Source organism: Sphaeramia orbicularis, chromosome 9 (genome assembly GCF_902148855.1).
Source record: "Sphaeramia orbicularis chromosome 9, fSphaOr1.1, whole genome shotgun sequence".
In the NCBI taxonomy this organism is placed as follows: Eukaryota; Metazoa; Chordata; class Actinopteri; order Kurtiformes; family Apogonidae; genus Sphaeramia; species Sphaeramia orbicularis.
The window spans coordinates 28,141,862-28,154,147 of NC_043965.1; the positions used below are offsets into that span (position 1 = coordinate 28,141,862).

General features: G+C 36.6%; 1 protein-coding gene across 3 annotated transcripts in view; it reads right to left on the reverse strand.

Moving 5' to 3' along the window:
- The window catches only part of edil3a (EGF-like repeats and discoidin I-like domains 3a), a 175,284-nt gene that overhangs the window by 124,052 nt on the left and 38,946 nt on the right, over nucleotides 1–12,286 (reverse strand). For all 3 annotated transcript variants that reach the window (XM_030143458.1, XM_030143457.1, XM_030143456.1), the window contains one exon: nucleotides 2,384–2,512. In XM_030143458.1, the coding sequence (XP_029999318.1) occupies nucleotides 2,384–2,512 (129 nt within the window). The remainder of the gene's footprint in view (nucleotides 1–2,383; nucleotides 2,513–12,286) is intronic.

The following is a 12,286-nucleotide window of genomic DNA, read 5'->3' on the forward strand; positions in this document are numbered from 1 at the left end:
CATAAATCACATCTGAGTGAAAGTGGCACAAAAGGAACAGTCCTGTCCCTCTTTCAGACTACCTTTAGAATTTCTAGTTCAACCTTGGTGCAGCTATGGCAGAATTAACACACAGGTGGTTTCTAGAGTGGAGGTACTGTTTAACACCCGTGTGTTTTCTTTAGGTCTATTCATTTCTCTCCTTCAAACCAGTAAGGATCACCACACAGCCTGCACCGTAATACATTAAATCCATTACTTACAGGCGCACCTGTGATGAAGGACAACTGTGTTGCGCGGCCTAATGTAATGCTCAGCCAAGCACACACAGGTACGGCAGCCATAAGACTCGGCCTATATATCATACAGCAGGATTCAGGAAGATTTAGCACTTTCAGATAAAGCTACGTTCTATTTCTAAACCTTGGAATGTGTTCAGAAGGCCAAAAGCCAGGCTGGGTGTACAGTATAGATCTGATTCTATTCTTTGTTCTCTGCCTGGGGTATTTGTACTCAGGACGAGCCGATAATGACTGCTGTACAACACCTATTTTATTGAGATAAATTGGCCCCATTACAAAGATTTAACTTCTTTAGTGATAAATATGACTTTCGGCTCAATGACGCAACAAAAAATATTGATACGAGACTCAAGCTTTGATATTTGCTGTGACTTCAAATCTGTTGTGGGTCTGATCAAGCGAAAGTGAACATCAACATGAAAAAGTAAATTTGCACACGTCATGTATCAAGTGGGCTCATTTTTAAGCTACAGATCTCTATTTTATGGAGCTGTTATCCTTTTTAAAATATCGCTTACACAGTACAGGAGAAGTTCCCAACCTTCTGCTAGGCTGCATTAAATTAACAAAAAAACATGCAAAAGACTGTTCATTACATTGAGAAATTAAGATTCTGGATGATGAAGTTTGTGGATTCATACACTGGTCACATTTAAAAAGACTATCTGTGAACTGTTACCGAGAAATTACTCTGTATTTGTCCTTTACCTATATCAGTATGTACCAGCACAAGTTGTAAATAACACTGTGTTAGTATTAAATACATTACATAATCATTGTGATATCTGGTTTGTTGTTTTAAAAAACAAGTCAACATTTTGGGTGATGCATACAATGGTAGACTCGTCCACGTGCTACTATGACAACCTGTCCACATGTTACCACATTCTCATGTCAATAAAACAGAGACTTTGTAATATTTTTTCTCCAAAATGTATTTTCAGCAGAGTTGAACATAATATCTAAAAGGTTTTGTCCTACTTGATATCAATTTCTGTCAAGAACAGAATGCTTTGAATGTTTAAGTAAAGGTTAAAAAAATTGATGTCCGTTTCAAGTCCACATGTTACCGAGAAGTAATTTGACATTTTTCACCTAAAAATGTTATCTTCCCAAATTTTGTCATACATATACCTGCTCAAATATATAAAATACATGCATATAATTACTCTGCTTACATGATCGGACTCTTGTGTAGACTAATCATGATTGGGAGCAGTTGAAAGTGAAGCAGACGGAAAAGCAACTTGATTTTTTTAAATTTTTTTTTTTTTCAAATGTCAAAACAACTCATTCTGGCAGCTCCTTGTTGTTACTGTGAACAGTTATCAAATCAAGCAGTGCAGTTGTGTGGTGAAATATCTGGAGAGAGCTTTGCAAAAATAATCAATAGATCTTTTTGTTCCTTTATGAAGCAAAATGTTGTTTATTTCTTACCAGTTTACTTTCTTTCCTTGTAAAATGCCCACACTGACATGAAATTGCAGGGATGTACACCCACGTTTCCCAAGGCCACTCTGATTCACTGGTTTTACATATGTTCAATGTTAAAATTCAGAGGTAATTATTTGCTTTTCAGTTTCTGTGTGACCACTATTACACAGAATCTGCAGATTCTGGTCAAATCCACAAATGCTTGTATCCTGCATTTATAATCATTCTGCCCATTTGAGGACATTACGATTTTAAGAGTCACTTTAACTGCTGTGCATACATTGTTAAGGCAGTAAGAACAATGCTTCTGGTCTAATGCAAAGTATTATCTCATAGGCAGCAAAAACCTTCTGACACTAACCTTTATTAAGAGCATGCTTGACAAAAGAAAGCAAGTTCAGCGATTCTTTTCTCAACCAAACGCACAATCGTTTTGCTGAATTTGTCTTTTCAACACAGATTTACTTCCAGTCTGCTGTTCAACGTTTATTCGCCGCTCAAGGTCATTATTTGTGTTGTAAAATCTTTCAGATCAAACAGGCAAATCATATTCCATGTAAATGTGTAAAAAGAGGAGAATACGCTTACAGCAACATTCTATATCTTTGACTTGGAAGGGGAATTTCAGTGGTTTCAGGCTTGGTGAAAGTATGAGAGGTCCAACTTACTGTGTTGGCAGTGAACGCCACTGAATCCTGGTGGACATTTGCAGATATAACCAATGAAGGTGTCGCCCCTGTAGAATTCACTGATCTCACATATTCCTCTGTTGTGGCAAGGATTCGGATGGCAAGGCCCTAGAAGGAAACAGAAGAAAACAATTCAATACTGTGAGATGTCACTCATGAGTTGTATCTGTTTTTTTACGGTGGTGGCTGTCAGGGTCAGCAAGGCCTTCTCTGCTGGTATGAACATCATCACAAACACTGACTTACAATTACAACCTAAATTTTAATATTTGTTCCATGAAACTGTATGAATTTATTCCCAATAGACTATTCTCTTCGTTTATTAGCGTTTCTCTTGGCTGCATTGCTTTCAGTACATATAAGGGGATGAAAGATATTTTGTCCAATCAGATTTCAGTCTCTATGTGTTGCCAGGGTAAATCTAATCTGCCCTGGGCCTTCAGAATGAGTAGTGAAGGCTCATGTAACGTAAACTGTATAGCATCGGGACTGTTAATTTAACCAATCAGATTTCAATTCCACCCCACAGGGCCAGCCCCCAATGTTGTCAGCATTTATCCTTCTTCTGGTTGGATGGTAAGAGCAAAACTTCTTTGATATAGCTTTAGCAATATTCTTTTTGATTCATGCCAAAAATTGAACTATTAATTAGGGCTGGGCAAGTTAACGCGTTATTACCGTGTTAACGCATTCATTAAATAACGCCAACAATTTTGTTTTTATCTCCCGTTAATGCAGTTTTATTCTAACTCCTATTCTTCTGCCCCTGCTTGTGTGCATGTAGCGATTAGCTCGGCAGATAGACAACAGGTTTCCCAAGAAAAGCCGGACGCCCAGAACTTCTCTCCAAATCTTTTACTTGAGACTCACTGTAAAACTGCAACATACATACAGAATATGTCTCAGTTATGTTCATCGCCTTAGTACATTTACATGGCATTACACATTTAAATGAATGGGAAAAAGATTGCTAGCTCGATGCTAACTTGAAGGGGAAAATCCATAGACAAGCTAATGATTAGTATTTACAGATTAATTTAAGATTTACAACGTCTTTTTATCCAGCAACAGAGGTTCACATCAGAGATATTTAATACTATTCATTCTTACAACAACTGAACATAAAATACTCACAGGCAAACGTTTTTGGGGCCATACAAACAGAGTGAAAGAAACGTGTCTGTTAGTTCCTTCTTATGTCCGAACTGGAACACCGCATGGATAAAACATACGTTAGTGCAACTTATTCCGACCACTAGAGGGCCCCTTTTGCTTACTTTTAACAACTGAACATCACATATTATTGGGCTTATTAGTATTAGGACTTATTAGTGGGCTTAAGACTCTTGTCAATCACTCACAACCGGAAATAAACTGGTGTGGACATAAACATGGAGAAAAGTACCGGTCTTTTCCATGGACATTTTCATTTTAAATGTCTTCAGATGGTGGGGTTGAGAAGGACAAAGTTGTTTGTACGCACTGCTGTTGATGCCCCCCCCCCCCAATATAACTATGCGATTAATCGCGGTTAATCGCAGAAATCCACACGATTAATTGCAATTCAAATTTTTAATCGCTGCCCAGCACTACTATTAATACATCTGAGGTAGACTTTTTTATGCCCACAGTGGCTGACTGTTTTGGTCTCGGACATACTCAAAAATCCATTATCCATCATAGGGAGATGTTGGTTAACCCTGATGCTAGCTAGTTTGGTGAGCGGACATTCTCTACCCCTAGGAGAATATAAACCTAAATATGTCAGGAATACAACTGGACAGAGGAGACTCTCAGCCTAGGACTCTATGGACATAGAAAAGAACGTATGGATAGAAGGCAGACATCACCTCTATGACAGAGTCACTGAAGTTTTCCTGCGTAAATAAAGGACATTGGATTTAAAAAAAAAAAAAAAGTGTTTCTGGTGAGTAGGCTGTGATGTTTTTATTTAAATTTTGTATGTTTTTGTTATGTTATTAGATCAGTGGTTCTCAGTCTTTTTCTGTCGGACCCCCTTTGGAGGACGATAAGCAGTTATAACTTTTATAGAAAGAAACAGTATTTTAACAATACTTTCCTTTAATATATTTTGGTTCAAATTAAAAATAACTTCGATTTTCACATAAACAATACAAATAAACTCAACAAGACTGCTCCCTGAGAAAAAATTTTTCCAAATAAAAATAAGAAATGTGTAATTATCTTACAACTATGAAAATGAAGTTTCTTTTTTTAGAACAACAAACAAATTTTTGTAACAAAGATGAACATTTTAAAAATATCAGTGGCTGCAATGACCCCATTTACATTGCATACCTCAGAACATTAAAGCATAAGCTGTACAAACATTGCACATGTTCCTTGTCCATTCTCCAAACCTAAACTCTTTGTCTAGTCTAGTGACAGATCACCATGACAGTAGATTGGTTTATTGCACGTCCCTAAAATCAGTCCAGGGTGCTCCAACGCTATAACATTAGTTCCACATTCCCGACCCCCCCTCCCACACACACACACAGTTTGAAAAACACTGTATTAGATAAATATTGATTGTGAACTGTTCCAGATCATGTATGTGGTAGAGTTGTGGTTGTAGTGGAGGTTTAGTGTAGTCTGAACTGAGTTCCTTGCTTTAGTAATTATGGTATTCACCCTCAATATGGAAATTGTCTCTCTCTCTGTAAAGCCACGCCCTGTTATTTTGCCTTTTTTGTAAAGCATTGATGATTTTTATAATTGTGATGTCATAGTGGTGGTATTAAGAGGTGGATTATTGGAGTACGTCCCCACTGAAGGCCCGGGTACCAGATGCACAGCCCACCACTGCTTTTTTCATTTATACGAATCAACATTTTACATTGACTGAGGCTGAGAGTGCATTCAGAGGGAAAAACTTAGACTGAATAAATTAAATGGAGCTGAGTCTTATGGGATGTAGTTTGACAGGTAATGGGTGTCTGCCAGTGACTGCTGCTGGTCTCTGTGGTCTGGAGGGCAGCCCGAGGCCCCGTCTAAAAATCATCCGCTATGTCCCCTCTAGGAAGGAAAGGCTTCATTCTAAGAGCAGTGACTGGGGAGCACAGAGGTAGAGCAGTATCAGTCAGATATTCAGAACAGGAAACACAGAAACACACAGAATGACACATTCACACGTGGGCACTGGAAGAGGGAAACGTTCAACCAGACTGTGGGTGGATGAATAGAGAGTGAATATTTAAGATGTTACACTGGTCTACAATTATTTATTTATTTACTTACTTATTTTCTTTTAGAATAGATCTGCCTCACAGATTAAATGTGCTAAATCTTTCATATTTGGAAAATAAATGACAAAAGTGCTGGTTAGCTGATGTTTTCATGATAAAGTGTTATTATTAGTGCTGTCGAACGATTAAAATGTTGAATCAGATTAACCCTCCGGTATCCGGGTGCGCCTTTTAGGCACACTTTGCACTTCGTTTTAAAAACCTTCATATTATTTTTCACAATTTAAATAAGGTTAGAATTCAAAAGTTGTTCATTTCTGCATGATCTTTAAAATTCTGGCCACCAACTAAAATTTGCACATTGTAAACAAAAGAAAATTACAAGACTAGCATCTGTCTCCCAAGTGTGCCTAAAACGAACTGTTTCTTCCATTTGATATGTATGATTAGGGCTGACCTTGATTTACAAAAATAAAATCAAATTAGAGCAGAAAAATAAATCAATATATAATATTTAATAGTTTGATTTATAGGTGTGCCTTTTTGGCACACTTGGTGACAGATGCTAGTATTTTTGAACATTTGACCTAGCGCCAAAATAATAATGCAAATTAACCAGTGTTGCTGTTAATCATTGACATATGCCAGGCTGCAAAAATCAAATAACATGTGATCCACTTTTTATGTAGTATATTGAAAAATATATATTTTGTGTGTTTTTTGCATCCAAAAAAATGGTTTGTTTACATTACAAACATTTAAAGGGTTAAAAAATGTTACAATTATTGAGTACTTGGTATTTTTATTTACAGCTCAAGTTGATGAAATAGAAAAATGTGTAAAAGAATTAAAAACAAACTGTATGATTTTTTTTTTTTTTACATTATTCCACAAGTGTACCAAAAAGGCACACTTGGTGCTTAGTAAGGGCCTTGCTGGACGGGATACCAGAGGGTTGATCACATGGTTACTGTGGATTAATTTTGATTAATCATGATTAAATATCACTCATTTTTAATCTATATTTGCATGAGAAAACAGACTATAACATTAATTATAATATTATATAATATAAAGAAGGGGATATATACGCAATTAACATGTTTATTAAACAGTTTCAACAAAACTTGAAACAACTCTTCTGTCTTGGGGTTTTTTGTCCTCATATTTCCATCCAGAGGACCAATGTGCTGTTTAGTGTCTTCCATCTTTATGGGTTGGTTTTGCTGCCTGTCACTACCAGATCAACTGACCACTTGCACATGTGCGACGCTAACTCTACTTGGACAAACTGCCCCAAATGTGTTGTCAGAGATGTTCAGAGTCATTCTGTGCTGTAGATGGATTATTCATTCATTTCTTTATCCTCATTAGGGGGTCACTGGAGCCTATCCCAGTTACTTATGGGTGAAGGCGGGGTACACCTTGGACATGTCACCAGTTCATCGCAGGGCTGACATATAGAGACAATCACTCTCACATTCACACCTATGGGCAATTTAGATTAACCAATTAACCTATCGGCGTATGTCTTTTGATGGTGGGATTAAGCCGCAGTACCCTGAGGGAACATGCAAACTCCTTACATTGACTGGTGTTGGAATCGAACCCAGGACCTTCTTGCTGTGAGGCACAAGTGCTAACCACTGCACCACCATGTCACTTAGATGGATTAATTGCATTAAAACTTTAAATCAGATTAGTCATGATGATGACTTAATCCGCATTAACGCGTTAATTTTGACAGCCCTAGTTATTACACAGATACTACATGTAGATATTGGTTCATGTCCACTTACGTATATTTATACAATGGATTAATAAACCTTGCACTAGCAAGGACCTGAGCAGTGAATGTATTGTAATGTGCAGACAGTGTTTTTAAACAGATCTGATAGCTCTGAGAGGAACATTCCCTTTTAAATGAGGCACATTCTCTCATTAACTCTCAGAATTTCACATATTGACCCAGTAATGTATTTTGGAAACTAAACTACTTTTAGTCTGAAGGTATTTTATGTGTAAACCAGTGTAATCTGAGCAAAAACACAAACCAGCTGTCAGATACAGATGTTTTTATGTGCAACTAACCATTAAGTCAGTCTAATCACTCAGTTTTTCTTTACATTCTTTACTTTAGAAGACCTGTTTCAGTTGTGTATAGTATTTATATTCAGTGCTGTACACTGGTTTCTGAAACAATGTTTGCTTCAGAGATTGCATAGACTTTTTCTGCTCTACTGGGTGTGAGGCACAAGCTCACTGGATAATTAATACTCGACCTTCTGCCACTGGAGCAGCTCTGTTTTCTTTAAATAACAATACATGTAGCATCATGGGCAGCACTGCCACAGGCCTTTTACTGCACGCACTGTCATCAATGGCTAACTTAACTCAGCCTGAAATGACGGTAATTTCAGTACATTTCTTGCCAATGATTATTTACAAAAAGGAAAAAACAATACAAGTAGAAGGTTTTCTTTCAGTCATATGTGCATGCATTCATTTTTTCAAGTCTTGTATTGTTTAAGTTATTTTCTTATTGTTTTTGTTGTAGTCATTGCTGCGCTTCTCTTTTTTTGCTTGACAGAACTTCAATCACTGTGGATGCTGGCTCTCTTTGTAAACGTTTCCACATGCTTGACTGTCATAACAAACAGATTATAAAAGAAAAGAAAAAAATCTCATGAATTCCTATGAAAAATCAAAGTGTTCTTAGGCTGCGGGTCAATACGATTCAGCAAAGAAAAAGCTCTTATGTATTAAAACTGCAAAGGAATTCACATTCATAGCCAGTAAGCACATATATTCTCACTGTATGCGCAGCGTCCTATCTAACATTACTATTGTGTTATCCTTGATATTTGGGTGCTGTGAACAACCAGAAGATTTGCAGGCACTGGTGAATTCACGCTTTGGGGATTTAGTAAACAAAAGGCAGACTCTCAATCACAAATTCACAAATACTGCTAATGATTGATATATCTGTTGAAGCATTTCTTTTGTCCATGCTCTGATGGGTGTGTAATGTATTTATTTATTTATTTTTTCATTTATCCTTCTCATAATGTTATCTATTTGGGACACATGATGATAAAGAGGAGCTTTAAATCAGAGTGAGTACAAGCAAATACATGTGAGGCAGCAATATATTACTTCACTGGCAGTGTCCACAACACGGTGCCATATTACTGCCATCTACAATCTCTCTCGGGCTAACCTGCAGCATGGGGCCAAATGTAAATGACGAGGCCTTGACGCAGGGTTATTGGTTTCATAACTCAAGGCCTGCCAATAGCTGTCTCATCTTTTAAACATTGAGTTGTACAAGTGCACTGAGGCTGTCAAAACTTTGTAGACTGAGATTGGATGGAAAAAAACAAAACAAAAAAAAAAAAAACAAAAAAAAAAAACTTTTGAAGCCTCCCATTGAGTATTAATGCAAACATAACTGAACCTAAGGATGCATTGTAAATCTATAGCTATAAATAAAAGCAGATTTATATGACAAGTCACATTTCAATTATTTGGAAAGTTTACACAGTAGACTTGTTGACAAAAGAAATGCAGAGAAAATAAATCAAATTCACTTCAAAATGCCTTATTTTTTCACTTGATACCCTCTATTCTACTTTGTATCAGTATACATTGTAAATCGATACTCTCTATTCAATACCCTCTATTCAACTTTGATTGATTGATTGATGTATTTATTTCAAATATGAATGTCAAAACAGAAGAAAATAAACCATTTAAACATAAGACATATAAAACATATTTGAAATACATATTTGAAAACTTTATATCAGGATGCATTGTAAATCTACAGCCAAAATAATAGTAGATTTATATCACGACTCACATTTCAATTATTTCTAAAGTTTACACAGTAGACTTGTTGACAAAAAAAAAAAAACAAACGCAGAGAAAATAAATCAAATTCACCTCAAAATGCCTTATTTTTTCTCTTGATACCCTCTATTCAACTTTATATCAGCGTGTTGAGAGGTAAACTGTATTTGACAGGTTTGTTATTTCATTTTAAGTGATAAGCAAGGAAAAGGAGTCTCAAGGGTGAGACTATCATGCCCTCTTAAGTCAATTTGACAAATGAAAAGCCATGAGTGGAAAATTTGACAATGTCAAGCAAACGGGTGCAGCCTTGAGTTGTGTACTACATCATCTGCTCTTAGTAAACCCTAAACCCAGAGAACGTATGGACTTAAAATTAAGTCAGGGGAAAATAAATAAATAAATAAACAGTGCACACAAGCTTATTATTGTTCTCTTGTTGGAATTAGAAGGCCTCTGGATATGAATTACAAACGAGGTAATGCTATCGAAGTCACGCCATTTCAAAGCCAGGACCTGTATCAGTAATAATGAGAGCGGTGGCTAATCAGCAGAACAGAGAAACGTATAATAGCTTTTGCAGGGACCTTGCTCTCCGACGGAGAAGGGGGTGACAGGTTTCAGGGCTGTTTTGACGTGACGATCTATAGCCGCACCAAGGCGTACTGACAGCCTCCCTAATGGAGCGCACATAAAGCAGAGAAAAGCAGGAAAGCAAAGGAAGCACAGGACGCCAGACAGAGGCACAGTAGGTTTTGCATGACAGCAACGTTTCAGCCAGAAAATGTAACGCATTTGTTTTTGTTTTAGATCTTTAAAGCTTGAAAACATTACAGAGAAATATTTCAAAAAAGACTGATTTACTGATGGTCTGATTTATGGAGATGGATGACAATTCTAAATCAACAACACTTCAGGATGGGAAAAACACTGCATTTTTTATTTTTTACAGCCCATGTGTTAAAAACAGACAAACTATGATTCACTGCAACAATGTAGTGAGTCATGATCAGACGCCTCAAATAGTAAAAAAAAAAAAGCATAAAAAATGACCTCTACTGTACAAAAAATAAAACATCTCTTTAAAACATTCCACAGAGGGAAGGATGGAATCTTTTAAAAAACCTTGCCAGTAATAAAATAACTAATCATCCGTGTTACTATCAGTCCTCAGTGGGATCCTTTCAAAGATACTAAAAAATTAATAGATAAAAATATGGCTGTTGGACACAGTTTAGAAACTGTTCAACATCATCTGGCTTCAACTAACCGCAACGTAATATTTTCCATTTGTAATTTTTCTAATTTTAAGAGATTATAATAGACTTAATGAAGATTTATTAATACACAATAGAATAAGACATAGAGGAAGCAGCAGGAAATGGCACACATAGAAAATGAGCAACTTTTAAAGAAAAACACAAAGAACCGGATATACACTACAAACAAAAAGTTGAGGATATTTTTAATTTTGGGGCTATTTTATTGTGTTGGGATTCTTGCACAGCGCTTTTTACTTTTTTGTGTGTGAATTGAAATATATTTTTTTGATCAATGTATTTTTATTCATTTTCAGTTTTTCAAACACACAAAAAGTAAGACAATCACTGAGACATATAACAGAGGAATAAGACACCACAAAAAAAAAAAAAAAAGTTCCACTATGAAATTACCCAATCACTTTGTACACAGAACACATTAACCGGAGTCGAGGTGCATTGTCAGCTGTTCTACATAAGAAATAAAAGGATGCCATACCACATTAAACTTCCCCATTGATCCCTTCAATGTGTATCTAATCTTTTCTATTTTAAGGAAAAACATGACATCACATATCCATCTGCCAAAGGACAGGGGTTTGTCATTCTTCCAATTTTTGAAATACATTTTTTTAATGACCAGACATAGTTTTATTTACAAATGGCAAAAATGATGAAAAAAAAAAAAAAAAGACGAAAAAAAAAAAAAAAAGAAAAATCCTTAATTTTTTGTTTGTAGTGTAGTTTGTAATCTAAAAAGATGGGGTGGGGCTGTCAGTGGATGCTCTCTTCAGGTGTAACTTGTGTGATGTGTGTCTGTGTGATGCATGTCTGGAGGAAACTTTGGCAGCTTTCTTGTGTGAATGTCAGCTGCTGCTCTGCTGTACAAGCCAACGCTCGCTCTGTGATTGATGTCAGCCTGTGGTGTGTCCGGCATGAGCTCTGTGATTTCTTTTCTGGCTGCAAAGAGAGTCCAATCAATCAGCAGGGAGCGAACCTGAGCATTGGTTAAACAGGGGAAAGCATCCTTTGTTTCCCTGCGGATCAATCATGAAGACTTGACATTTTCGGGGTTAACACGGTGTATATGCTCTTACATCATCGCTGACAGCTGTCGCAAACATTAGCTTGTTGCAAATGTACGAGTAATACTAAAAAAGTCATTTCATCACAGAAGGATAATGTAGTGTGCACAAAACACATTTTCACTCAGTGTCTTCTTAAACAATATAGTTTACACTGTTAAATTTTACAATGCGCCATTGAAGGCGAGAGGCTTGAGGCGCTCAGACTCACTTGACTTTATAAGAGGGATATAATTAAATGCTGAGGTAGTTCGCTGCTTTGCTTTAAGAGAAAACCTTCCTCTTAAAAAATGTGTGAAAAACTGCATCTTTTTTCTATCTGTGTTCTTTTAATCTCAAAACCTGTTCATTATCGGGGGGGCTTACGCAGAGGTCGGACAGAGCATTAGAGCCTGGGTGATAAAGACTTGATCCCAGTGAAGTGGGTCAGGTTTTCTCACAAGGATCTGTTCATCATGTACTCCTACAAACCATAAA